The sequence below is a fragment of the Kockovaella imperatae genome, assembly GCF_002102565.1.
Source record: "Kockovaella imperatae strain NRRL Y-17943 chromosome Unknown BD324scaffold_15, whole genome shotgun sequence".
Taxonomy (NCBI): Eukaryota; Fungi; Basidiomycota; class Tremellomycetes; order Tremellales; family Cuniculitremaceae; genus Kockovaella; species Kockovaella imperatae.
The window spans coordinates 450,075-475,690 of NW_019028955.1; the positions used below are offsets into that span (position 1 = coordinate 450,075).

The 25,616-nt window shown below is 52.1% G+C and overlaps 9 protein-coding genes across 9 annotated transcripts; 4 read left to right on the forward strand and 5 right to left on the reverse strand.

The window, feature by feature from the left end:
* The first annotated feature begins 320 nt into the window (after positions 1-320).
* On the forward strand, positions 321-4,622 carry BD324DRAFT_176786 (armadillo-type protein). The gene is made up of 12 exons (XM_022012103.1): positions 321-369; positions 602-812; positions 876-905; positions 971-1,409; positions 1,468-1,535; positions 1,587-2,087; positions 2,151-2,352; positions 2,411-2,826; positions 2,953-3,161; positions 3,213-3,314; positions 3,373-3,547; positions 3,601-4,622. Exons 2-12 carry the CDS (start codon positions 654-656, stop codon positions 4,453-4,455), a joined length of 3,156 nt encoding a protein of 1,051 aa, XP_021868556.1. The 5' UTR covers positions 321-369; positions 602-653; the 3' UTR covers positions 4,456-4,622.
* A 1,358-nt stretch (positions 4,623-5,980) lies between these two features.
* On the forward strand, positions 5,981-7,710 carry BD324DRAFT_637362 (P-loop containing nucleoside triphosphate hydrolase protein). Its single transcript, XM_022016995.1, has 9 exons — positions 5,981-6,246; positions 6,409-6,440; positions 6,500-6,645; positions 6,717-6,810; positions 6,864-6,888; positions 6,938-7,047; positions 7,114-7,149; positions 7,207-7,276; positions 7,331-7,710. The coding sequence occupies exons 1-9, from the start codon at positions 6,222-6,224 to the stop codon at positions 7,387-7,389; spliced, it is 597 nt and encodes a 198-aa protein (XP_021868557.1). The 5' UTR covers positions 5,981-6,221; the 3' UTR covers positions 7,390-7,710.
* Positions 7,711-9,179, reverse strand: BD324DRAFT_637367 (hypothetical protein). Its single transcript, XM_022016996.1, has 5 exons — positions 8,896-9,179; positions 8,700-8,814; positions 8,295-8,394; positions 8,107-8,233; positions 7,711-7,985 (listed from the first exon to the last, which is right to left on the reverse strand). The coding sequence occupies exons 1-5, from the start codon at positions 9,013-9,015 to the stop codon at positions 7,833-7,835; spliced, it is 615 nt and encodes a 204-aa protein (XP_021868558.1). The 5' UTR covers positions 9,016-9,179; the 3' UTR covers positions 7,711-7,832.
* BD324DRAFT_637370 (capsular associated protein) lies at positions 9,180-11,921 on the forward strand. The gene is made up of 10 exons (XM_022016997.1): positions 9,180-9,613; positions 9,729-9,800; positions 9,927-10,184; positions 10,281-10,500; positions 10,549-10,728; positions 10,781-11,335; positions 11,400-11,507; positions 11,564-11,606; positions 11,663-11,724; positions 11,779-11,921. Exons 1-10 carry the CDS (start codon positions 9,544-9,546, stop codon positions 11,789-11,791), a joined length of 1,581 nt encoding a protein of 526 aa, XP_021868559.1. The 5' UTR covers positions 9,180-9,543; the 3' UTR covers positions 11,792-11,921.
* BD324DRAFT_637373 (hypothetical protein) lies at positions 11,902-13,419 on the reverse strand. Its single transcript, XM_022016998.1, has 5 exons — positions 13,314-13,419; positions 13,024-13,207; positions 12,760-12,867; positions 12,309-12,502; positions 11,902-12,234 (listed from the first exon to the last, which is right to left on the reverse strand). Exons 1-5 carry the CDS (start codon positions 13,339-13,341, stop codon positions 12,077-12,079), a joined length of 672 nt encoding a protein of 223 aa, XP_021868560.1. The 5' UTR covers positions 13,342-13,419; the 3' UTR covers positions 11,902-12,076.
* Positions 13,420-13,557: 138 nt separating this feature from the next.
* BD324DRAFT_637375 (putative golgi-specific brefeldin a-resistance guanine nucleotide exchange factor 1) lies at positions 13,558-19,351 on the forward strand. The gene is made up of 17 exons (XM_022016999.1): positions 13,558-13,998; positions 14,062-14,796; positions 14,850-15,079; positions 15,134-15,589; positions 15,639-15,791; positions 15,840-16,136; positions 16,189-16,306; positions 16,354-16,439; positions 16,480-16,557; positions 16,611-16,725; positions 16,780-17,500; positions 17,555-17,782; positions 17,831-17,948; positions 17,991-18,373; positions 18,425-18,528; positions 18,571-18,956; positions 19,009-19,351. Exons 1-17 carry the CDS (start codon positions 13,710-13,712, stop codon positions 19,312-19,314), a joined length of 4,803 nt encoding a protein of 1,600 aa, XP_021868561.1. The 5' UTR covers positions 13,558-13,709; the 3' UTR covers positions 19,315-19,351.
* BD324DRAFT_637379 (hypothetical protein) lies at positions 19,352-21,081 on the reverse strand. The gene is made up of 4 exons (XM_022017000.1): positions 20,709-21,081; positions 20,278-20,643; positions 19,922-20,183; positions 19,352-19,858 (listed from the first exon to the last, which is right to left on the reverse strand). The coding sequence occupies exons 1-4, from the start codon at positions 20,749-20,751 to the stop codon at positions 19,444-19,446; spliced, it is 1,086 nt and encodes a 361-aa protein (XP_021868562.1). The 5' UTR covers positions 20,752-21,081; the 3' UTR covers positions 19,352-19,443.
* A 30-nt stretch (positions 21,082-21,111) lies between these two features.
* On the reverse strand, positions 21,112-23,222 carry BD324DRAFT_637381 (pyridoxal phosphate-dependent transferase). The gene is made up of 7 exons (XM_022017001.1): positions 22,761-23,222; positions 22,492-22,662; positions 22,357-22,437; positions 21,971-22,289; positions 21,843-21,917; positions 21,561-21,780; positions 21,112-21,496 (listed from the first exon to the last, which is right to left on the reverse strand). The coding sequence occupies exons 1-7, from the start codon at positions 23,011-23,013 to the stop codon at positions 21,215-21,217; spliced, it is 1,401 nt and encodes a 466-aa protein (XP_021868563.1). The 5' UTR covers positions 23,014-23,222; the 3' UTR covers positions 21,112-21,214.
* Positions 23,223-25,586, reverse strand: BD324DRAFT_637400 (ATP-NAD kinase-like domain-containing protein). Its single transcript, XM_022017002.1, has 9 exons — positions 25,393-25,586; positions 25,195-25,275; positions 25,025-25,123; positions 24,674-24,924; positions 24,464-24,589; positions 24,294-24,406; positions 24,023-24,193; positions 23,780-23,943; positions 23,223-23,717 (listed from the first exon to the last, which is right to left on the reverse strand). The coding sequence occupies exons 1-9, from the start codon at positions 25,515-25,517 to the stop codon at positions 23,654-23,656; spliced, it is 1,194 nt and encodes a 397-aa protein (XP_021868564.1). The 5' UTR covers positions 25,518-25,586; the 3' UTR covers positions 23,223-23,653.
* Between the last annotated feature and the right edge of the window lie 30 nt (positions 25,587-25,616).

A 25,616-nucleotide genomic window follows, 5' to 3' on the forward strand; every position in this document is an offset into this window, starting at 1 on the left:
TCGATAACCCCCTATCTATCTCTCTCTCTCGGTTAAGTAAAAGGGTCGAAATTTTGGGTCGAGGTATAGATTGGAAAAGCATAGGTGAGAGAACATGTCGGCTCAGAGAGACTCTTTGGGAGGACGATGGGGCTAACGTTGTGTACTCGCCTCCCGCGGATCATCCATTCTTCCTCCCCATCTATCCTCTCGCTCGATCCATCGTCCTGTCATTTCCAAATGACCTACCCCATGCCTCCTTTTATGTCGACATTCCTAACGTCTCGTCTCGGTCTCAACAAACTTCACGCTCGCAGATCGTAAAAGACTTTCACTCAACAGTTCTCAGCAACCGGGTCTTCAAACGTCAGAGCGGATCTCGAGGATACAGTGAGTGCTCTGCCTCTGTGACCGGGGACTTTTTCTCTTTTTGCGCTTGTCGACTCCTCTTCTCTCGAGCACCACCATCCATTCACCAAACCAATCGCACTGTCTACTTCGATGCTTCTCCTCCACCATACCCCCCGGACTGATCCTCCTTTCATGCTCTTTTCCTTTCGATGCCCGAACGAGATTTCTCTCTCCCATTCGCTAGCAATTGCTGACCCCCAATCCCATTCAGTAGCATATCCTCTTGATTCTTGGTTCTGATCCTCTTGTATTCCCATCCTACCATGACGTCCGCTACGGCTACGCCATTGTCTCATACCCCTGGACAAGGGCAAGGGTTGAATGCGACCAAGTCTGATCCTGAAGTTGGGAAACGACTCAATGGGGAGAAACCTTCGTCGAACGGTGTCGGAGGACATGAAGCCTTAGATTTGGCAAAGACCGTGAGTTGGAGGGTTCAGAACCCTCACGAGTTCGAATGGCTGATGAGGTTCACCATTCTTCAGTCCGAAGCATACTCTAAGCAGTCTACCGAGGTGAGTGACCTGGTTCGCCTAGTGCAGTGCAAATCGCTTACACGCAAACTATTCCCCCTCTTCAGCGCGTCGAGTCAGTCAGAGCAGAGCATGAACGTCAACGGACCGACCGACGAGCTCGATTTGAAGAATCCATGCGACAACTGGAAGCGGATCATCTAATTGAGGAAAAGACATTCGGAGGGACCTTGCCCCGGTCAGCTGGTGGACCCAACAGTCAAAAATCAATCACCACCTCCCCTACCAATGGCAATACTACGTCGGCTCCCACCACGCCACCTGGACGACCGACGGGCGGAACCGGACCTGTTCCCAGTGCTGATCTTCCTGCGCCGATCGGTCAAGGCCGAGAGATGGCGAACGGAGCAAAGAGTATGCCTGCATCGAGGAGAGCCTCTGGATTTGGACCTACCTTTGGGATGGAGAAATTGAGCTTGAGCGTTATGGAACCTGCTCATTCCAAGAATTGGGACGATGATGAGGTGGATACCGAGGGTGCTCAGAGTAGGTCACTCCACCTCATATTTTTACGGAAAGACACTTGGTTGACCGTGTTTGAAAGATTCTGTCAAGTATCTCGGTATGGGAGATGATGACCCTTTCCCCGCCATGTCAAAGAAGGATCCCAAGGTGAGTTCTCAGGATCATTAATTTGATCCCAGTTCACCTACGATCTCGCAGATCTCCGCTGCCTCTGCCGCACTGGACCTTGCTGCTCTTTCTCAAACCCCTCCTCGAGCATATGGGTCCCGACCATTCGAGACCTCTCTCAAGACGTCTGACTGGCCCTCTTTCCCTTCGTCCGGAACCAATGCCAACGCCTCGGGTCAGATCACGTCCCCTCACCCTCATTCATCCCGTGTGGAGGACAGCATCCTTGGAACGTCTCGCAAGACTTCACCTACGACAGGGACTGGCAGTGGAGCGGGAGTCGGCATGGCTGATTCAGTCGCATCCCTCCCTGCCATTCCCTCGAAATCTGTCCCTGGAACCCCGTTCGGCCTTGCCCATGCCAACTCTGGCGGTATGGGCGGAGGAGCTGGAGCTCAAGGAGGAGGCGTCCGGAGGAGCGAGACGAGCCCAAGTATCAATGAGGGGTTGACTCAGGCTCAGAGGGGATTCTCTAATCCAGATTTGGCAAAGTCATTTGGAAGAGCAGGAGGAGGCTACGACCAGCCTAGAGTGAGTCATGCGGGCTCCGTGGGGGCCGTCTCGACCCTGATAATTAACACGCTTGCTCCCCAGGCATACTCTGGCGACCCGCTCTATTCGTCCATGTTCGCGCCGGTCTCTGCGCCTCTGCCACCCACCGCTGCCGTTGCCGCTGCATTCCAACCACAAGGAGGCTACGAATCGTACGGATTTGAGGACGATGGATACGGTTCGGGCGCTCTCTACCCGGGAGCTATGGGTCTGAAGAGCAAACGAGCTGATGCCGAGAGGGAGTGTGAGTGTATCCACGCGCGCGCACCGGGTTGTCCTTGGTGTTAACCCTTTTCCCGTAGTCAACCGATTCTCTGGCGTCCGTCTCGAAGACCTCCAAGGCGAGATTTTGAACCTGTGCAAAGATCAACATGGATGTCGTTACCTCCAGAAGAAGCTTGAAGAAGGGGATTCGACACACCGCGATATGATCTTCCGAGAGACTTTTGGACATTTCCCAGAATTGATGACGGATCCCTTTGGAAACTATCTCTGTCAAAAGCTTTTGGAATTCTCGACCGAAGAGCAATGTTCGACTATCATTGATTCCGTCGCCAATGATCTCGTACAGATCAGTTTGAACATGCACGGGACGAGAGCTGTTCAGAAAATGGTCGATTTCTTGGCTGTCCCACGACAACAGAAACAGATCAGGACGTTGATCTACGCGTTGAGTATGAACGTCGTGGCGCTCATCAAGGACCTCAATGGGAACCACGTGAGTGTGTGCAGCGTCAAGCGCCAGCTGCGCCTACGTATTCAGCGTAGATCAGCAGGATGGCACTACTAGCCTTACACAGAGTGGCTCGTCGCTGACGCTCTTCGCTCCGGTTTCCCCTTTCAGGTAATTCAAAAATGCCTCAACAAGCTCATCCCTGAAGACAATCAATTCATCTACAACGCTATCGCTGCCAACCTCATTGAAGTCGCTACGCATCGTCATGGTTGCTGTGTTCTTCAGCGATCCATCGATCACGCTTCACCTGCTCAACGCGTCCAACTTGTTACCGAGATCATCTTCAATTCCCTCTTCCTCGTCCAAGATCCTTTTGGGTGAGTGCAGCGGAGAGATAGGTCCATCATCTGACTGTGGATCCCTCTCAGCAACTATGTCATCCAGTACATTCTCGACTTGAACGACGCTCGATTCTCCGAACCGCTCATCAGGACATTTATCGGAAACGTTTGCTCGTTGTCTGTGCAAAAGTAAGTCGACAGCGGGGGACAAAAGTGTGGCATACTCATTCCTGGCCCCCTTTTTTAGATTCTCCTCCAATGTTGTCGAAAAGTGCATCCGTGTGGCTGATCCGGAAGTCCGCAAAACGCTCGTCTCTGAAGTCCTGCACCGATCTCGGCTGGAGAAACTTCTTCGGGACAGTTACGGTAACTACGTGATCCAGACCATTCTAGACTACTGTGAAGTGACCCAGCGAATGCAGGTGAGTAAGGAAGGGAAGGGGCGACGTGCCCTCTGTGCTGATTCGTCCTGCAGCTCATTGAGGCGATCCGACCTATCCTCCCGTCTATCCGAAACACCCCCTACGGCAAGCGAATTCAGTCCAAACTTGCGAGGGAAGATGCCTCGTTTGCACAGTACGGAGGTGGAGGAGGTGGCGGTGGCGGCTATGGTGGTGGTCGTGGTGGGTACCGTGGTGGAGCTGGAGGTGGTGCGGGCGGCGGTGGAGGCGGCAATTACCAGCGACATCTTGGTCGTCCTCAACTTCAACATATCAACGCTTTGACTGAAGTTTATGGATCTCAAGGACCTTTTGTTCCTCACAACCAACACAACCCAGCCTTCATGCCTGGTCCACCAGGTCATCATCATCCTCACCATCCACACCAACACATGGTCGGTGGTGTAGGCGCTGGGGCCGGGGGTGGAGTACAAAGTTACAGGGATCCAATGGGAGGAGCCGGAGGAGCTGGGGGCGGACCGACCCACACTGGCGTCGCGTATCATGCGCCTGGACCTGATGGTCAACCTTGGCTTCATCTTCGTGGACCGGGTCCTCAAGGTGGTCCAGCCCCTAATTGGAATATCGGAAACCAATCTGGACCAATTCAAGGTCAAGGACCAGAAGGTGGGCCAATGGGGATGGACGGAATCAACGGAATGATGGGTATGAATGGACATGCCCTCTCGCCGAATGGCACGGGGTCAGGTGTCGTCGATGTGTCTGCTGAGGGTATCAACGCCGCTGCGACCCTTGGACACCCTGGTATGTGGAGCCATGATGGAGGTTACATGCAATTTGGAAACCCTCAACAACAGCTGCAGCAACAACAACAGCAACAGCAGCAACAACAGCAACAGCAACAGCAGCATGGAGTCCCAATGATGTGATGTGATGTGATGGAGAGTCGATCATGACGATGACAACGAAGACGACAACGACGACGGTTTTTTTATAAAAAAAATGCCATTGGAAGCCGGAAAACCAATCAACCAACCATCTCTAATCCGATCTCAGTAGTCTGCTTCATCCCCAAACCCCTTGCTCTCGACAATCTCTGTACATTGTCTTTTTGGAAAAACTCTCTTCTGTCCATGTTCGCCAGGACTCACTGATTGGTCATATACATCACATCACATTTTTGCTCTGGAAAAGAAGTTTCAATCGTTGTTGGTATCATCGCTTCACCCCTTTTTTTATCGTGTTCAAAGAACCAACAAACTTTCATCGTTCCCCCTCCCGTCCAGAATGTATCGCCGACATGGCTTCTACATCAGGTATACGACATACAACCCGTTTGCAACTCGATCCTCTCTCTCTCAGCCCCGTATGTTTCCCGGCGGTCTCTACGTTTACCTCGTTGCTCGCTCTTCGCTCGTTGCTCAAGGACTTCGATCTGATTCCACATCTTGGACCGACACTCGATTTTTTTGACGACGAAACGTCGAAGGCCGAGAGCATGGAGGAGTAGCTCACCGGTCGTGCTGGTACTGCTCTGAATTGTCGGAGGAATGGCGTGGGACAGGTCACTTTTTTACTTCTTTCCTTCTTTCTTTCTCCTCTCTTTTGGATAGCATTAACCCTTTCACTAAGTATACCCGTTTCGCAACTCAGCAACTCAATCTAAACCCCCTTTACCCTTGTTCAAAACAAATCAAGAAATGTATGTAGCAGTTTTGTGAATTCGATCGCAAGGCCGTCAGTCAGCGTAGACGGATGAAACGTCCTGCCATTCCCCCTCATCATCGATAACACTCACGTACGGTGCCACAGAGTTCGTTCATCTGCCGGTGTTGGTTCTGAGTGTTCATATCCTCACTCTCCGGTAGCTGAGGACGCATCAGACAAGTGTGCGGTCCACACTCATGCTGTCTGTCTGTCTGTCTGTCTGTCTGTCTGTCTGTCTGTCTGTCCAGACACCCTGTTCCCATTTCATCTCATATGGTATGAGATGAATGAAGCCCTCCCCTAACTGCTGCCACATTCCCCCGCCGTCATCGCGCGTCGCGTGGGACAATTATTTTTTGATTCCGTCGGTGACCTGCTGCTGCCCCTGCCCCCTTTCCGCTTCAACTCTCATTCTTCATCATCTTCAACTGCACTCCTCGCGCCGCCTTCAAGCCAAATCACTGGAGGAAAATAGTAGCTGGGCTCATCATACCAAGAACCCGATTGGTCCACTCCTCCGTGACTCTGCTTGGAAACAACGTCAAAGCCTCTCTTGACACCTACTCCCACTCATCAAACGCGCTTCAACGCTCGGCCGTCATTTCATCGGGACTTGGTCTCTCGCTCGCTCTCTCTCACCAAAGGGGGTTTAGATAGATAGTACGGGCGACTCTTCCTCATCTTCTTAAGAGCACCCAAGTCAAAAGGTCGACATATACAACTGCTCATTCATCGATCTCCTACCTCCCAGTGGGCATCGATCCCTCGTCGTAAGTCTTTAAAACCCGCCGCCCGCAGCTTCTTTGTCCATGATCCATGTGATTGTTCGAGATGATGACTTTGCCGCCGCTTTGGCTTGGTCATCGAGATCCATCAGAGATTCCCGACCTATCGCTACTGAATCCCGACAGTGCTGATCTGCTCTTGCAGCCTTTCAACCCTCTCACTCACACCGGAAACCCCCAGCCCCCACCCCCATACACACACCATGGCATCCACTAGGAATATCAAATGTGGGTCCTTGCCGACGGCTTATCGTTAGAATCATTGCTGACCTAGACGTCTTTCCCCTTCCGCCACCACGTCATTGTACCCACATCTGTCCACCTCATCGCCCTTTCGCCCATCCTCTCGTGTCACTCTGTCTCCCCATGGACCCGTGTCCCAACTCGCAGGCGTGGTAGTAGGCGATGGTGCCGTTGGAAAGGTATGTCAGCCTCTGACTCTACACCTCTCCGAGGAATCCAATTAAACCCTCTTACCTAGACATGTCTCCTCATATCCTACACCACCAACGCCTTTCCAGGCGAATACGTCCCTACAGTCTTTGACAATTATTCCTCTCAAGTCATCGTTGATGGAATGACAGTCTCCCTAGGATTATGGGATACAGCCGGACAGGAAGATTACGAGTGAGTCAGGGACAATGGTGTGACGACTCGAGCCGGACCCCCCGTGCTGATGATTCGGCGCAATCTTCCAGTCGTCTTCGACCGTTGAGCTATCCCCAAACAGATGTCTTTCTCTTGTGTTTCTCCACCGTCTCTCCACCAAGTTTTGAGAACATTCGCACAAAGGTGGGTCGATAGGCTCCAGAACACCGACAGCTACATGCTCACCCCTTGGCTAGTGGTGGCCCGAAATCCAACATCATTGTAAGCTTCACGTGTGCCACCGGCCAAGCTCCCACTCACTCGTCGATAGCCCCTGGGACCCCCATCCTCCTCATTGGAACCAAGTTGGACCTGAGAGAAGACCCAATGTCTATCGAGAGGCTGCGGGAGCGTCGACAGGCTCCGATTCAGTACTCACAGGTGAGTGCGAAAGAGAGAGGGAGGGAGGGAGAGGGAGAGGCGAAGCACTGCTAAATTTATTGGAAGGGCTCTGCAATGGCAAATGACATTAAAGCGGCCAAGGTAAGTGAAAGTATTCATCCTGTAATCGATGAGTTCCAGCTGACCAGACTTTGGCAGTACCTCGAGTGCTCCGCTTTGACGCAAAAGGGTCTCAAAACAGTATTCGATGAGGCGATTCGTACTGTCCGTGAGTCGCCACTTCGTCCCACACAGGAGACGCCGACTGATGCGGCTGTCTTAGTCAATCCCAACAGACGCGCTGGCAAGGCCAAAAAGTCGTCTGGATGCGTGCTCATGTAGTTTGCGATGGGAAGAACCAACACTTCTGGCTGCTCATGTCTTTTACCACGAAATTTCAACGTCTCCCTACGCACGACCTCCATTTCGCCAAGCACGCATCGCACATACTATGTCTTCGCTTTCAGCAGCATGTCTCGTCGGTCCAATGTAGCCTCCTAGATTGCACCACGAAACAATTCTCCATATTTATTAGACTATCCCTCCTGTTTAGACTCCCTGCCCCGATTCATCATTTTGTTCTCCTATCCTCATGTTATATACGTCTCTTTCTCTGTGAGCCATATACGCCGTCGATCGCATGTATACAATATCGAATGAGACGACGTGCGTCAGGCGAATCTGGACGCCCAGCTTTGGAGATCCATGCAGATGCAAAGATTAGAGACTATGAAACAAGGTCATGTGCAGTGGGGCTTCCAGGCGTTGCAAGGTCTCCTTTCCTATTATATACTTTGTTGAGTGTATCCTCCCAGCGCCCCATCATTGCCTTGTCCTTCTTCTTCGTCTCCTCTTGGTTCCAGCGATTGCATCATGCCCATTGCTTTGACGAGAAACGGTTTGAGCTCGGATAATTCCAGCGGGGTGAGATTGGTGACCTGGCAAGAGCGAGGTGTGTGTGTCAATATAGGTTTGTCTTTGTAGGGTTTCGCACAGATCTGCAAGGGAAAGACGAAGAGTACAAGGAACGGAATTGTGGCCCGGGCCACATTCACACACCTGTAAATAGCTTCCCCTCATCACACCTTCACTCTGTAAACCCAGTCGGATCTTTGCCTGACGAACCTCCCGCAAATCTTTGAGCAGTGATCGTAACATGGTGGGAGAATAAAGATCGTCCGAAGCCCTAAAGGACAGTATGCTGTCAATGAAACGACAGACTATTTGGAAAATTAGACCTTGCGCACAGATCCAAGAGGACTTTGGACGTTTCTATGAATCGCCTTGGGAGGGGTTCGAACCCTTCTGCGTTTTCTTTCTCGTCTTTGAGTAGGGCTTGTAAGCGATCTATACGGCGAGTGATACCGAGCAGAGGGAGGTAGGGGCGAGTGTCAGGTCGTGTCAGGCAATGCCATCCGCAACCATTCATCGCAGGTTCAGAAGACGAGGTGGCATGGAGAGACACGAAGGGGGCGTGCGTTGAGCGAAGGGAGGAAAGACGAGTATTGTGATGTCCAGGTAGGGGTCAGAGATAGATAGATAGCGGCGTCGAAAAGTCAGATATGGAGGATAGAGGACAAGAAGAAAGAAAAGAGTTCGTCAGTACTTGAATGCTCTTCGCCGTCCGATCGACGTTGGTTGCGAACACTCACCCGCGCTCATCCATTCTGGTGGAACGATCCTACACTTTCTTTTTTTCTTCAGAGACAGAGCCAACCATAGAGGAACAGTTGTCGCGGAGGGCGGTTGGAATGGTCCATAGATCCCCTGAAAAGCCAGCAATTGGGTCCATGTCAGCGCGTGGATGATCACCACCCTAAGGGAAGCTCCAAGCTCCTCTAAACTCACACTCAATAATCTAACTCTCGTCATCGAGAACAGAGGCACGATCTGGACCCTATCCTCCTCCGCTAGGAATGTCAATTCATCCGGTGTCAATGTGGCCACCAAGCTCTTTGGCAGAGCCATGTCGATAAGCCTCCCAAGCTCTCTGGGGGTTGGTATTATGACCTGCTCGTCATTGCTTGCTTGCTCAATCTGTTGGTTGAATGGTCTGCTCTCACACGTCTCATCGTCCCTTGAATCCCACAACCCGAGTCGCGTCGCGGAATCAAATTTTTCAGGACTCTCTTGGGGGGGCGAAAACGGGCTGAGATTGGTGGAATTGTCACACCTACACACTCCCTCGACATACATCGTCTTGACTCTGCTATAGACGCTCTTGGACTGGAAAGTCTGCGTACAGGCTGTACAGAGGACTTTGAAGCCAATCTTGAAAGGTCAAACTTACTGGCGAAGCTTGGCTGCATCTCGAGCTACATTTTGGGCCGTTTCCTCTCTGACAAGGATCTGTTCAACAACGTCTCGATATCGTTCAATCTCTGGCCGCCTTATCTGACTTGTTGGACCTCATTCGAGTGTGAACTCCAAGCCACAGGCTGGCCTCCTCCGGTCTAAGACCACCCGCTCGACACTACATCCGAAGATTTCTCCACCATGCTCAGAGAAGTCAAATTGAAAGATGATGAGCTTCCAACGGCGAATGGGAGACCCAATACGCTGTATGGTGAGTCATTGCTGTCGAGAAGATCTGAGGCCATGCGTGTACACGCGCGGCAGCACTTACTCTCTCTATGCCTGCCGATTATCGATACCAATACTGATCGACTTGAACCGTTTAGGCGTCCCGACACGTATATGGGTCGCTTTAGGTGCTTGTCTTGGGTTCTTTGCTCTTACAAGGCTGGTATCATGTGAGTTTAGACTTCATCTCAATGTACCCGCCACCACCCCCAGTCTACTGTTCACCTCATCCCTCATTTGCTTGCCTGCTTGACCCTGCACTCCTCTCATATAGCTCTGCTTATGCCTCACAACAGCCTCAGCCGATCCAACAGCGATCTATTCCCGTCATCAACTCTTGTCACCGTTGGACTACCTCAATGCGTCAGCATCCGACCCTGCGCCATTCGATTTCTGCCCGGTTTTCGGACCAGGAGACGAAATCGCTCAGAGAAGAGGACAATGGGGATTATTGAGGAGTCGATTACATACGGGAAGCGGGGCTAGAGTCCAGCGAGTCGTTCAGAAGGCTATGGCGGGGCTACCAGTCACGATCTCGGTCTTAGGAGGATCAGGTGAGTGCGAAGCCCTTCCAGTGATGTCGTCACACACAGCCTCAGGCGTATAACCTATTCTATAATGGAATATTATGCTAAATCGTCTGCAAATAGTATCCGCGTGCCACGGTGCCGGCGACGACCCCGTCGCATCTCGTTGTTACCCCGCGAGATTTTTCGAGTGGTGGAATTCAATCTTCCCTCATCCCGAATCTGAGCTCACCAACGGAGCGTCAAGACGGACAGATTCGGCTTACTTCGCTTACTGCTCAATGCACCATCTGCCAGATCACACCGATTTGATCATTCTCGAGTTTGACGCATCAGACCCAAAGTGAGTCGACCAAGATTTTAATGGCCGAAAGCTCATATGGAGCATCAGCGACCCGCAATGGCTCTCCCACTTTGAACTCCTCGTGCGATCCCTCCTCGTCCGACCTGATGAGCCCGCCGTCATCATCCTGGGCCACTTCTCACCCCAGATTCAAGCTCAGAACGGATTCGCTGGACCTGAGCTGCTGCACACTGTCGTGGCTCAATTCTACGACGTCCCACATATCAGGTCAGTCTGAAGTTTGACCCTTGACGCGGCACCCGCTGATGACTTTGCCCAGTGCCAAAGGACTTCTCTACAACGACTACGTCGCTACACCGGAAGATGTCCGCAAGCAGTTCTTCACGGACCCCATATTGGCCAACCCTGAAGGTCATCAACTCATCGCCGACGTGATCATTTCCTATATTCAGAGTCAGATCTGTGCCGGATGGGCAGCGACGATGGGACACGCCTTTGACGTACCATACATGGGTGCTCCATCCGAAATCGACGCCTTGGACCCGCAAGGTGTAAGCTCTGAGGAGGACCTGGCATCAGAAGGTGGAGGCCTAGCTGCGAAGATGCGAGCGACTAGTGTGCCCAAGTCGATGTTATCGGATCGACCTTCAGACATACTACGATTCAGAGAAGTCGCACCGTTCTGCGTCAGCGCAAATGATCTTATCAACCCTCTTCCTCCATCTCATTTCTTTGGAAGCGGTTGGTTGGCTCATAATCCGACAAAGGCCAAGAGTCGAGAAGAGAGACATTATTGGTATGCCGATATTGGTGGTAGCAAGATGCGAGTTCCGATCAAGTTGAGCGCCGGCGACGTGGCTATATACTACCTTCAGTGAGTCGTCGACTCGTGCCGAGCGACGGCGAGATCAATGACATGACTGACCCGATTCCTTCAGGAACCCCGAAGACCACCCCTTGGGCCGTGCAGCATGTTGGGTCGACGACAATTATGGTGGAGCCGTCGAATTGACGGGGACAGCCGACGTGCACGATGTGACGCCGACGTGAGTCATACATAATGTGCTCATATCTGGGGCCTGCCTGCTCACACATCGCTTAGCTTGACACTCATCGATGAAGGCGTTGCGGCGGGTGATCACTATGTGAGTCCCGGGACGTTTTATCCGTCCTGGTATCTGTTTCTGACCAATTTGATCAGGTCGAATGCACCCTGCTCGGACCTGACGGTGTCAAGACGGACGAATTCAGGATGTTGGGAGTGTGAGTGTTTCTGAAGTGGTACTCGATCGGCCCTTTGCTGAATCGCTCGCGCAGATTTGGAACCTAAGATCGGAGGCTTGACAGGCCTGGCTGGACGATCTTTTGGCATGAGCGCTTCTACAATCATCCATTTGTGTGTTCCGAAGAATTTCTTTACTCTTTTGGGATTGCTTCCACAACTGCATGCATAGATAGACATTGATCGTCGTCAGCGTTCCCTTGACGAGGTGCTCGACTGTGCTGTTTGATTCGTTGCATGCTATCTGACAAAGCATATGTACATGGTGTCTGTGCGTGTCAAACTCCTCCCTCCTATGCCTTACGCATCGTTTCTTCCTTGCCCGGAATGACTCTAAGCCGGCGCAGCGATGATAGGATTGGGAACTTCCACTTCTGCCTTTTCGGGCGCCCTGCTTAGATCCGCAATGGGGTCAGAAGCTGACAAGTCCAATTGATGGACTCCATCAGCATCAATGAGAATGCAATTAAAGTTGAATTGGACGACGATCCCTGAGAGGCAAGAGGCAATGGATATCAGCCGATGCCTCTTTGACTCTGGTAGTGTTGGCAGCTCGAGGACTCACTTGACTGCACCTCGTTGATACATTTTCTCAACAACTCCACTCCTTTCTCTTTTGGCATTCCTTCAAACCACCATTTGTCCATCGTACTGAGGGCGACGTACATTCCAAACCCGTGTGCAGCGTAGGGAATATCAGCTTTGGTACCTAGGTAATCGATCCAATAGAGATGAGGAAGGGAAGTGGTCGTGTCGAACCTGTATATTGCGAGCCGAGATCGCGGACCGCCGGACGAAGGGGGATGTTCAGCAGGGATGGACGAGGCATAGGCGAGGTGTGCACAATCGAAAGGGGGAATGAGGCGTACGTCAAATCGGTGGGTGGACGACATCGTGTGCGCGATCCGGTTGGAGTTGAAGGAGTGAATCCGGTGACGAAAAAAAGGTGCGAGAGGCAAGGAGGATTATTAGCGTCAGCATCTTGGAAGCGCTTTCAACCCCCTTGTCTCGCTCACCCTCCTAGCAGCAGATTGACAGCGTAAGGTTTCCGTGACCGGAGAGATTGGGCCAGTTGTCTTCTGATCCAAGCTGACGCCGCGGGAGGGAGGAGAGCATTGTGGTTTCTAAAGGATGGTAGGGATGGTCAGTGATCGATGTCACGGCAATTGAGGAGCCAGCAAGAAAGCGAGATCAGGCTCCAGAAATGGTTCGCCATTGTTCCATCGGTCCATCGGTCGCTCGCTCGCTCGCTCACTGCCCTTGCCATGCTGCGGACCCACCTGATATGATACAACCGCATATTCCTCTCAACGTAATCTGTGAATTGCTCGGTATCGCCCGTCTCTCCACCATACGCCATGGCGAGATGAGGTCCCAAAGCTCGAATTTTATTCTCATCCGACTTCATCTTGATGATCCCTCGTCCGGCGTTCATATCCGAGGCGAGAATGACAAAGTCTTTGCCTAAGAACGGAGAAACGATCGTCAGCTTTAGACCTTCCTCCCCCCCTCGATGCGCCAAGGGCAGAGCGAGCTTTCCACAGGTTCATCAAGAGAAGATGAAGCTTACCGGTGATTCCGAATGAGCAGTCTCCCATCGTGGATATGATCTCCTCTGTCGCTATTGCTCGTTCGTCAGATTCTCAGTGCTCGCCAGAGGTGATCAATGATAATAATCATCTCGGATGATACATCCCAACGCGCAAGCTGAGGCGAGGTGTCATAGGCGCGCCAGCGATGTCATGTCACGTGAGAGCAAAATAGGCGTAACTTAACCCGACCGTCCCGAGATTCCTCGCTGGCACTCGACCTCAGTCTTGACATCCCCCTCAGTGACTCCGTGGACGACGTGGAGGACGTAGAGGGCGACACAAGCTCAAGGAAAAGCGGATCCAGTCCCAAGAAGAAGAAGGCGACCAGAAGCTGCGGATATTCTCACCATCCCAGGCTAGACCGCTCCCTCAACATGTCGGCCACAATGTTCAGTTCGACGGACCTTCAACCAGTCACGCTGGTCTTGCAAGAGATCCAGACCGTGACCTCATCTATGCGCCGAAATCAAAGATGGGCCTCATCATCGAGCTCATTCGCGACTTCGGCCGCACCTCTGCCTCCGTCGTTGCGCCGAGGAAGGAGCTCCTCAGCTGCTAGTTTTTCTCGGAAAAAGGGCGGCGGTCGAGCCAGCTTGGACAATCAAGAAGGAGATCTCATGGATGGGTTTGTAGAGCTCAGGAGGAACATGTCAGGTGTGAAAGGTAAATTGTCATCTCCTCTCTCGGTCGGTCGGTCGCAGTGATTGAGCTTATACGAACGATCAGATATCACATCTATCAACCCCCTGGATGTGGTCACCCCATTCTTGTCCCTGATCAGATCACCTCTTACCTCTGGACCCATCACTTCTTTAGCTTTGACTTCTCTCAACTCTCTCATCACATCCATACTACCACTATTCTTCGACGCGCCTCCATCAACCATCACGCCATCCACTTCCCTTCAGATCTGTCTGGCATACATCACTTCGACACTGTCTCAATGTAGATTTCCATCTTCCTCACCTCAATCCGATGAACTCGTTCTCTTAAGACTACTTCGAGTGATTGAATCGCTCTGCGCACCTCTCGTACTCCCCTCCACTTCATCCGCGTTCCATCTGACTCTTCTCGACCATATGGGCGACGAAAGCGTTTGCGAATTACTCGAAGTTGGACTTGGAATGTTGGCCCGCGCTAGATTGAGTGACGGTCTGAGGAATGCAGCTCAGAGCTGTGTTCAGACCTTGACTAGGACAGTCTTCATGCGCTTGAAACATCTGGCACCGGAGCAAGTGGACGAATTGTTACGCGCTGCGAAACAGCTGGAAGATGAAAAGGTCGAGCGACAGAAGGAGAGGAGACGGCTGAAAGCAGAGAAGAGGAAGCAGGCGGAGGAAGAGGGAGCCCGTGATGGTGGACAGGATGGAAAGGTTGCTGTCGAAAAGCCCGGCAAGAGGCCAGGAGAAATGCGAGACATTGGTCAGGAGGCGAACGAGGAGCAAGCTTCAGATTCGGAGGGCGAGTCACAGACGTTTAGACTCGTCAATGTTTGACTGACACACGATGCTCAGATTCAGAATCCCCTCTGCTCTACACTCCTTACGGGCTGCCAACAGTCCTTGAGCTTTTGCGAGTCCTCATTGCTTTGCTGGATCCCTCTGATCAAGCACATACCGACTCCATGCGGCTCTCAGCGCTCGCCATCCTAAACACGGCTCTCGAAGTTGGAGGGACAAGTCTTGGGAAATGGCCAGAGCTGAGAGAGGGTGTCAGGGATGAAGGATGTCGTTACCTATTCCAAGTGAGAGCTGACCATCAATACGACGAATGTTGAGTCACTGACTGCGACACTCAGCTCACGCGATCCGACTCCCCTTCACTTCTCGCTCAATCCCTTCGTACGACTTCGACCCTCTTTTCGACGCTCTCGCCACATCTCAAGCTGCAACTCGAACTCTTCCTCTCTTATGTCATTGACAGATTGGCGTCCTCTCAGCAGTCTACTGGCCCGCTGAATCTCAACCCTCCGAATGCGATTTCAAGACCAGCATCCCCAGCCATCGCAGCCAACACCACTGACGGTGACGAGAAGAAAGGTCCTACCATCGGAACCGCTCCGAATACAGGTCCATCCACCCCAAGACCCCTCACTCTGTTACCTCCAGTCCCAGCTGAATCCAGAGAATTGATCTTGGAGACCTTGACACAGATCGCCTTACGACCTAGCTTTATGGTGGATTGTTGGATCAACTATGATTGTTCAACGGACAGTGAGGACATCTTTGAGCGTCTAATCGATTTCTTAACAAGGGTAAGTTTGTCGAGCCTTCGGCCGGTCCAGGAGACTGATTGGTTTGCAGGGAGTGTACCCTGCTGGACCGCCCAAGCAGGACGGTTCCACACCCCTGTTCGACGGTCTTGATAGTGCTCAGCTATTATGTCTCGAGACCCTGCTCTCTTTCGTCAGTGCTATGGCGAGTAGGTTGGAAGAAGGGGATGAAAAATGGTCAAGGGTGAGTGGGCAGGTCTTTTGTCGTGATTCGGCTCGCTGACTCGCTCAGTCATACCCAACTATCGAATCGCTCAACTCTGGCAAAGCGCGAAAGGCGGTATTCCTCGCTGGTGCCGCGGCTTTCAACACGAAACCCAGGCAGGGAATCGCGTATCTCGAGGAGAAAGGGGTCATTGCACCCGACGACAAGGACGAGGGCACCCCAGAGCAAAAACGGACAAAGGCGATCGCCCGGTTCCTCAAGCAGTCATCGAGGTTGGATAAAAAGTTATTGGGAGATTACATTTCGAGACCAGATCAAATCGAGCTGTTGACGGCTTTCATTAAATTGTTCGACTTCCGCGGGGTGAGTCGTTCTGACACTTCATCGCGAGGCCACCCGCTTATCAAACCCATAGAAATCTGTCGCAGATGCCATGCGAGAGCTACTAGAGACGTTTAGATTACCTGGCGAAGCTCAGCCCATTGCTAGAATCACCGAAGTCTTTGCAGAACATTTCTTCTCATTCAAACCTCGTTAGTCGCTCTCTTTTTCGACCAGTTTGTGCTCATATCCGATCCAGCGGGCATCGCGGACCAAGATGCCATCTATGTCTTGGCTTACTCGGTCATCATGCTCAACACTGATCTCCACAACCCCCAGAATAGGGTGAGTCGTCCAGACGGTAGACAGTTCTCACCGAGCGCAGAAACGGATGACCATTGACGATTATAAACGAAATCTACGGGGCGTGAACGGAGGCAAGGACTTTGATCCCGAGTATTTGGTGTGTCTCGTGACTCCCATGTCATGTCATAACTCACCTGTCTTGTCGCGCAGGCTTCGATTCACGAATCCCTACGCAAGCGCGAAATCATTCTGCCCGAGGAGCATGCTGGACAACATGGTTTCGACTACGCTTGGAAGAGTCTCATGTTGCGCTCCAGGACGGCTGGTGAGTGCGACGACTGGCAGCCCGTTGATCGTCCTGACTCCCCTGGTCCGAAAGGACCTATGATTATCTGCAACACGGCGAGCTTTGACGAACAAATGTTCAGTCTCGCTTGGCGAAAGCTCATCTCATCCATCGCATATGCTTTCACGATGTCTGCACAAGACGAGCATGTGATCCAAAGAGCAATCACAGGGTTCCGTCAATGCGCTTCCTTGGCAGCCCATTTTCGCCTCCCCGAGGTCTTTGACACGATCGTTCAATCATTGTCAAGCGCTACTGGTCTACTGGATGACGGCGATCTCCACATACCCACCGTTTCCTTCCCTAGCGCGGAGAAGGACGGTCAGACGCTTATCGTTTCTCCTTTATCTATCCGATTTGGCCAAAGCTATAGATCACAACTGGCAACTGTGGTCCTATTCACCATTGCCAACTCGCACGCCTCAGCCGTTCGGGAAGGATGGCTGCAGATCTTTGAAATGTTCCAGACCTTGTTCCTTCATCGACTCCTTCCGGGGCCAATGCTCCAGATGGAGGATTTCCTGGCGGGAACCACGACGATCCCCATGAAAGCGTCCAACGCCGCGGCTGTATCTGAGCGAAGGTCTGAAGGTGGTGGTTTACTGTCGACACTGTCTTCGTACCTTCTTTCACCTTATGGTTCATCGACCGACCATTTGGTGATGGAAGCTTCGGATGAGGATGTGGAGAATACGTTGGTAGCTGTGGACTGTCTGTCTTCGTGCAAATTGGAGGACCTGTATGGCGAGATTCTGTGAATCGTCTCTCTCGATCAGCAGCCTGTTCATAGCTGACGCGCTAATCTTAGCAAACTCGAGCTTGATGCCTTGCTTCCTGCTTTGCGGGCGCTCCGCGCATTGGCAGAAGCACGCACAATCGGCAAGCTTGCCAATAGACAGGGATACCGCGAGTCTGGATCACCAACTCAATCATCGTCGTACGATGGCCAACTACCATACGATCCAGCTTGTGTCTTCCACCTGGAGACGATGGTCAGTCTGGCTAGTAGAGGCAAAACGCACATTGCCGAAACTTGGTAGGCACTCTGGGCTCCTCGGTCTCCACCCGCTAACCTGTCATGTAGGCCAATTCTGTTTGAGTTCTTCGCGTCATTACTCGGATCTGCACAGAGTTACAGTGTTTTGGTCGTCGAGCGTGCAGTTGTCGGTCTCTTGAGGCTGTGTCTCGTTGTGTCCGAGAACGTGAGTTGACCATAAAAAATGTGACACTTAAGCCTGTTCCAGCCCGCAATGCGCGATCAACTCTACCTCGCGCTTGACGTTCTCCGCTCGCTCCCGTCCACTGTCCTCAATGCAGTCTCCGAACAGCTCATGGCTGGTGTCGCTCGTATCCTCGAGAAAGATTCTTCGGTCGTTCGATCGCAGACCGAGTGGGGCCTCATCATTGCCCTATTCAGAGCTACTGTCGCGCATCCCGAGGCATCCAAAGTGACATTGTCCATTGTGCAACGCATGGCGACGGGCAAAGATGGACTCGAGCTCAGTGCTGACAACTTTGGAGGCGTTGTGGCACTCCTCGATGAATTTGCTACGGCAGCTGGTGCGGCAGCTGCTGGAAGACAGCAACAGACTAGGAGATCTAGTATAAACGCTCAGACGCCGACGCTGTAAGTCCAGAGCCAGGGGTAGGCAGATTGGTTCGCTGACATCTCACACAGCGGTCCTACTGTTGAACGTGGTCTGACTGCCCTCGACTCGTTGTACGAGTTGCGGAATGTCATTCCCGAGCTCATGGCCTCGAGCAAGCTATCTGAACGAGAAGGTGAAATCAACCTATTGAGGTTTGTAGCTGACCATGCTACAGCTTGGAATGCCTTCTGGCTCCCACCTCTGCTCGTCATTGGTAAACAATGCGTCAACACCCATCGAGAAATTCGCCAACGAGCTGTGGCATATCTTCAGCGCTTTCTCCTCTCGTCCCAGTTGCTGTCTGGCCCTGAATCGACGCTGCCGACCATCCTCGACCGTGTTCTTTTCCCAGTCTTGGATGAGTTGCTCAAACCTCAAGCGTATGAACGTGATCCCCATGGCATGGCCGAGACGCGACTTCGATCCGCGACTCTGCTGTGTAAAGTTTTCTTGCAATACGTCGTGAGACTAGTGGAAGGCCGATCAGACGAAGTGGGAAGTCTCTTCGTGAGGGTACTGGACAAGCTGGAAAGGTTGATGCGAGGCGAGAGAGATTTGCTCGTGAGTCGTGAACCTGCACTTATGCGTGTGTCGCTGATCTTGCTTTCCTCAGAGCGAAGCGGGTGAATCGCTAAAAAATGTCGTGCTGGTCATGCACTCTTCTGGATTACTCGTGCCTCCACCTCACCCTCAAGCGCCATCTGACCCTCGTACAGAGACTCAGAAGGAATTATGGAACGCCAGTGTCCAGCGAATCGAGAGGGTTCTCCCTGGTTTCTTGGGCGAAGCTATTCCTGCGCCTTTGCCTCCGCCTCCGCCGAAAACTGCAGCTGCCCCAGCTCCAGAACAGTCACAGATACAGGCGCCGGCGCAGGCGACCACAGAACAAGTTCACGACTCTCCGTCAGCATCTGCATAGATGAACATTCCTTCCCCATCTTCTTCTTTCTCATCCTCATCTGGTCTAGTAGCATGCATGGCGTGAGGCCGGTAGTCCAGTTGCACATGTAGCGCTTTACTACCAGACAGCGAGGCAGATATTCTCTTATTACACCTCCGCCTCCATGTCTTCTCGTCCCAGCTCTTCGCCCGCTCCGAAACCTGCAATCTGACCTTGCAACACACTGAGGTTGATATTTCCCATGGCATTGCCGCAATTGCCTGCCCAGAACAATCCACGAACGATGGTCCTGGGATCATCACCGAAGAAGGGCGGGAATCTGAGATCTCCCTCTGAGAGTTGATCAGGCTTGATAATGGGAACGGTGCTCATAGGTGTCAAGCTTTGTCCGTCGAACAAGGAAGGTCGGAGGAATGATTCGGCGTCCGAATGGGCAAGTAACGCACTTGGGAACATGTTGATGTTTCCTACTTGGATCGAGGAGGAGTCTTGGAAGTGGATCGTCAGATGATCGTCGTTGGAAGAGTCCACAGAAGTAAGAGGAGACGTGATGATATCGTATCTTGAGGTTGGAGCAAAGCGTCAAACAGTGATACAGTATCATGGTCGCGACTGGGGGACCCACCTTCTAGCCTTGATGATATCTTGGAACTTTTTCATGCCTGATTTCTCCTCGCCTTCAGGCGTCCAGGGGTCTATGCCATGGGTCAAGATGTAAACCTTGGGATGTTTCAACGTCGCCCATAATTTCGTAAAGCTATCCAAGAGCATAGCGTTGAAGTGAGGCGCATCAGTGTTCAAAAGAACAGCGATCGGTGAGGTAGACGTCTCGGTACCGTGGCAGAATATACAGTGGACCGCTCGTCTACCCCAGATCTCGGTGATACCTGAGGTCCAAAGATGAATCGCATCAGCTCGATCTTCTTGCGACCGGCGAGGGTCATTCATTTCCCCTTCTGATTTACCCCCCTTCTTGCTTACCTGGAATATCTGGCATCTTATCTTTGAGACCTGTCGCCAATACGACTTTTCTCGCCAAGACTTCCCGTCCCGTCTTGTCGACAGCTTTGAAGGTCGTGAGATCAAGACCCTCGAATCCCGAGCCGCTCTTGTCGTTTCTCTCCAGAGATACGATCGTATCGTCTCTGAAGTTGACCCAATCATAATCCCTCTCAATCTCTTCTCTCGCTTTCCGGCGGTGAACAACTGGATCTTGACCTTCAAACCCCATCAACGTGTGCGCCGCTGCCGAGTTTGCATTCCGATACACGTGAGAATCATAGATCGATGTCGAGCGCTTCAGTCGAGCAAATGTCGATGCTGTAGCTAGACCTGCAGGACCGCCTCCTGAACGAGGTAGATTCTTTCAGTCAAAGATAGCCTTCGTGCTATACCGAATCGCGATCACTTACCTATGATCAAGAGGTCAACGTGGGTGGCAGCTGACGAGGACATGGTACGCGGGAACGACAAAGAGGCGATGGATGCACCTCGCGGCAGTAACTTCGTGACGAGTATCTTGGTGGGAAGTCCTGTTGTTACGGACGTAGTTGGAAGTCATTGGGAAAGCAAGATACATGCGTTCATCCCATACCTTTATAGTGAATGCAACACCTCTCGGGCACCCGGGCCAAGCATTTCGGCGCCCGAATTGTCTATCGATAAGATATAACATGGCCGCCGGATGGCACCCGGAAGAATGGGGACCGTGACGGTCGACAGTACGTAGAGAGGTCTGGGGGCCGTGGCAGGCAGATGTGAATGACGCGTCGTCTCTCGAGAGGCGGAGGACGACGAGAAATACAAGATGCAGCACGACTGTCCATCAATATGCATGAGAGTTCCCAGAAAATGCAGGGCGACCAAGCTCGACACCATGACGCATCCAAAAATAACAACTTGAAACTCCCTCTTCCTCTCAGTAACCCAATACAGCCTGTTTCCTCAATTTCCCCTCTACGACCATCTTTTCGTCCGAGGTCGACTGTTCTCCTTCCTTCCTCACTTCAGCACCCTTGCCGTCTTCCACCTCAGCCTTCATCTCTGCTACGCAAGCGATAAAGTCTTCGACGGCCTGGGGTGAGGTTTGATGGTGTAGGACGAGTCGTTCCCTCATCATCGTGATGGGTACGGGTAGAGATTTCAGACGAGCAGAGACGCTGTCAAGGGTCAAACCAATAGATAGGGGGGAAAAGAAGACCTAAGGGGACAAGAATCAATCAGCTTCATCATCTGAAGGCACGTTTCAAGGGGACTGATTTCACCATGCTCGTATCGACCGGGGCTAGGATCTCGCAGCCGAGATCGCTGAGACCCTGCTCCAGCCTCCTAGCAAGGGCATGACTGTCTGCCAAACGAGGGAAATGATGTGTGATGGCGTAATCTGCAGCAGCGGCCATACCGCCCGATTGCCTGACTCCACCACCGAATGCTTTTCTGAACCATCTTGCGCGTTTGATAAAGTCTTTCGAACCGACCAGCATCCTGAGTGGCGAAACCAGGTCAGCCAAAATGCCGTCCCGTTAAATTGTCAGGGATGGACTCACGAGCCGATGGGGGCTCCGATGCCTTTGGAAAGACACAATGAAACTGACTCGAATGGTTCACACAGCTCTGTCAACCTTGAGCCAGCATGAGCATCCCAATGGAACAATGTAATCCAGAACCAGCTCACGCCACACGTAGATCCTCCTCCTGTCTCGGATCCATGACTCTGTCCTCCACAACTTTTGCAGCGACGTTCCAGATTCTAGCACCGTCCAGATGCATGATAATATCGTGTCTTCGAGCCAATTCGCCAATGCGGACAACCTCCTCCTGCGGGATGATGGTACCGGATAGAGTGTTCTCAATGCAGATCAATTTTGTCGGTGCAGTGTGGATATCCTCTCCGAGCACCAAAGCCGGCTCAATATCTTCCACGGTTAAGTAAATACCGTTGTGAGGGACGAGTTGATGAGTTGTAGCTTGGGAGAACATGGCGATACCTCCAGCTGAGTAGACATTCAACATGAGGGATCCCTCTGAAGATCGGAGAAACCCGATCAGTTCCCAACTCACCTTCCATCTTGTGAACGTGCGCTCTGTAGTCTGTTATAACGCTGTGTGGCGGTTGCTTCATGTGCGTTCGAATAGCGAGTTCTACGTATGGTGTTCAGCTTGATCCTGTGACCATCGGTCATTCTCCCTACTTACGATTGGTCATGGTTCCTGAGACGCCAAACAGGGCAGCTTCCTTGCCTGTCAGTCGAGCAACTCGAGCCTCCAGAGCAGCGGTATCTTCATCTTCACTGTACAGATCGTCACCTCTTGAAGCGCGCAAAGATGCCAAAAGCTGAGCATCGGTCGGAATGGTCATGGTATCGCCTGAGAGCAAAAGTCATCTAAGGTCAGCTAAAAAGCGATCGACAGCAATCGACATGCCGAGTCCTTCTGACAAGCGGCAATCAAGGGCTGAAGCTCACTCCTGAAATCTCTCGAGATCGCCAACAGCTTGTCGACGTTTCGTTGACCGCCAACTTCGGCCGTCACTTCTGGTTTGGACATTGGTACGGGCATACTCGATACGAAGGCAAGTGATCGTCGAAGGGTTGGAGATGACGAAGAAGTGGGGAAAGGTGGAAATTTACAAACCGACGACGACAAAGATCTCCTCGATGATTGGACTGTGCTGTGGATAATGCTGTGGTATACCAATGATCCTCTACAGCAAGACATGAAATCGCCGAAGCGTGGCCTGCAGCTCTTTCAGGTCTTTTTGGTTGTTGATATCCGACTGGGGGGGGGTACTCTCGGTATGTCAGAGTCGAATAGACAGAGAATGGGAGACAGATATAGCACAGATAGAGGCTCCGCAGAGCTTTTCGTTGCTCGATATACACAAGGATAAGATGGTTACGAAGATATGTGTGATCCCAAAGATAAGAAGGTCCAGTGAGTGAATGAATGAGTGGAGTGAGTCACCGGCCGGCTCATCCAAAGGAAAAAAAAAATATTTTGGCGATTTTTCCAATCCCGAAAAAGAATCGGCCATCCATCCACTCGTCCATGCCTTGTAGATGGGAGGCAAGAAGAGAGCGTATCTTATCACCCTGCTGATGCACTGCCACTTCCCAGAGGCAGCGGCTGCAAAAGGTGCACTCTGGCCCGCTTCTGTCGCATAGATCCCCTCTCCTCCATGAGAGTGTCTATTCTCCTCGACGATCCCCACATCTCGGTCTCAGATCCGCGCCACTTCTGATCCGAGGTATCGGTCACAGCCGACGGATGATGGGCTCAGGGCATCCTTCCATGCGGGGAGGCGTATAAGCGTGAAAGGTGGGGCAGGGCCATCGCGTGGGTAGGGACCGATGGAGACTTATGAGATGCCATGCCCCATCACACTTTTGTTTCGGAATCCAGTATTGAACTGAAGCAGGGAGCTGTTTGGTATGTATGTATGAGTCAAAGATGAGAGCAAAGGGAGACCGACCATCAAACTCACTTGATATCCTTCACCCAGCCTGAAGCTGCGCCCCCGTCCCCTCGCTCGATGCACGGTATGGGGAAAGGTGACTTTGTGATGATGACCGATTCGTCGGGGTTCAACAAGCAGACCTCTCGTCCATCAAAGGAGAGCTCAGCGGGGGATCGAGCAAGAGGCGATATCTGCTCGAGCGAATTGGGGCAACCATCCACGTCAGTGTTTTCGTGCGCTCATCGCGATTCTCCGCGGCCTTTGACCCACCTTGAGTTGAACCACGCCTCTTCCGGGAAGGATCACGGTCCTAAAGCTTAGACTTCGCGGTGCGATAGGCGTCAGGAGGAACGCATCGGTATCGGGGTGGGAGATAGGTCCTCCAGCAGAAAGAGAATAGGCTGTAGAGCCAGTCGGAGTAGACAATAGGATTCCATCAGCCTAATGGGCGAGAGCAGGACGAGAACCTTTGCGTCAGCTCTTCTCTAAGAGGTGCATGTGCGTGAACGATGACTCATTCCGCCCTTCATCGTTCACTCACTACGGCCTCTGTCAAATGCTCCCCATCGAAATACGCATCTACCACGTTGAGATGAGGATGTCGACCTCGATGGATAGCCACTTCGTTCATGACTTGCCAACCTGACTCGCCGACTGGAGAAGCGAGGCATAAGATTCGGTCGAAACGAGTGGGGCAGAAGTCTCGCTCACCTCTCATGGAACACTTGAGAATCTCGCCAGAAGCGTCAAGAGGAGTACATGACAGCCTCATGCGTTGAAGAACAGATACAGGACCACTCAAGGCGTTTTGAAGTACCGTCTCCATGTCGTTGATGTCTTGACACGAGATGTTTCAGTAAGATTCTATATCGATTTTGTACGATACTTCTCGGAATAGCCAATCGTTTTTTCTCAACTCACGAAATGGCAGTAAAAACCCCAGACTACCCATTGAAAAGCTGATCACAGGTGGACAAGCACCGTCGCCGAACAGGTTACTCGTATGCAGTATCGTACCGTCACCACCGAGCGTAATGACAAGGTCGGTATGGAGTGGAAGAAGGGCCGTATCGCTTTCTGCGGTGATGATGAGATCCTCAAACTCAGGGTGATCTTGAGCTGTATGTGGTTCGACAATGATCCGCAGGTGCGGAAAGGCCGAGGTGAGGAACCTGAAGAGCAACTTCAGCAAGAAGGGGACCATAGTCAACCGACGGTTTGTCAGACTCCTGAGGCCTTGCCCCGTCGCCAGCTGCTGTGACCAACACCCACCTCAGTAAGTCTCCCATGGCAACAGCTGTGCGCTCGTCACGAGGTTTCTGAATGAGCAGGATAGTCCGAGGATCAACGCTCCATTTAGATAGCTGGTGCCTGAATCAAGGTCAGAAGTCAGGCGGAAAAGAAAAGTACAGCCAGAGTCTCAGTCGCAGAGGAGCACGTACGATGGATAAAATCGCCTTTGAGCCATGGACGAGGATTCAGCCTGGGACGACGGAGAAGACGAGAGCAATAATCTGGGCCGTCTGGACAGTGAACAGTCAGCGTGCAGCGTCCCAAAAGGTCATTCTGGAGTCTCCGAATGGAGCCTAGCTTGCTCGGTGAACCCACGGCATGTGGGGCGACAGAGAACGATGACTCACGACTGTAAGTCCTCAGACGACGGCCTCGGTATGTCTTTCAGCATATGGATGCTGCGGACATGCTTTGTCTGGTGGATGGATCGTGAGAGGGCTCTAGCGGTGGAGCCTCGAGTGATGAGCATCATGGTGCAAGCTCAGGGTCACCGTCTAAACTGTCAGACTGATTGATTCAATCGTTACATCCTTCAATTAGTTTAGTGATTCTGCCGAAAAGTCATCTCGCC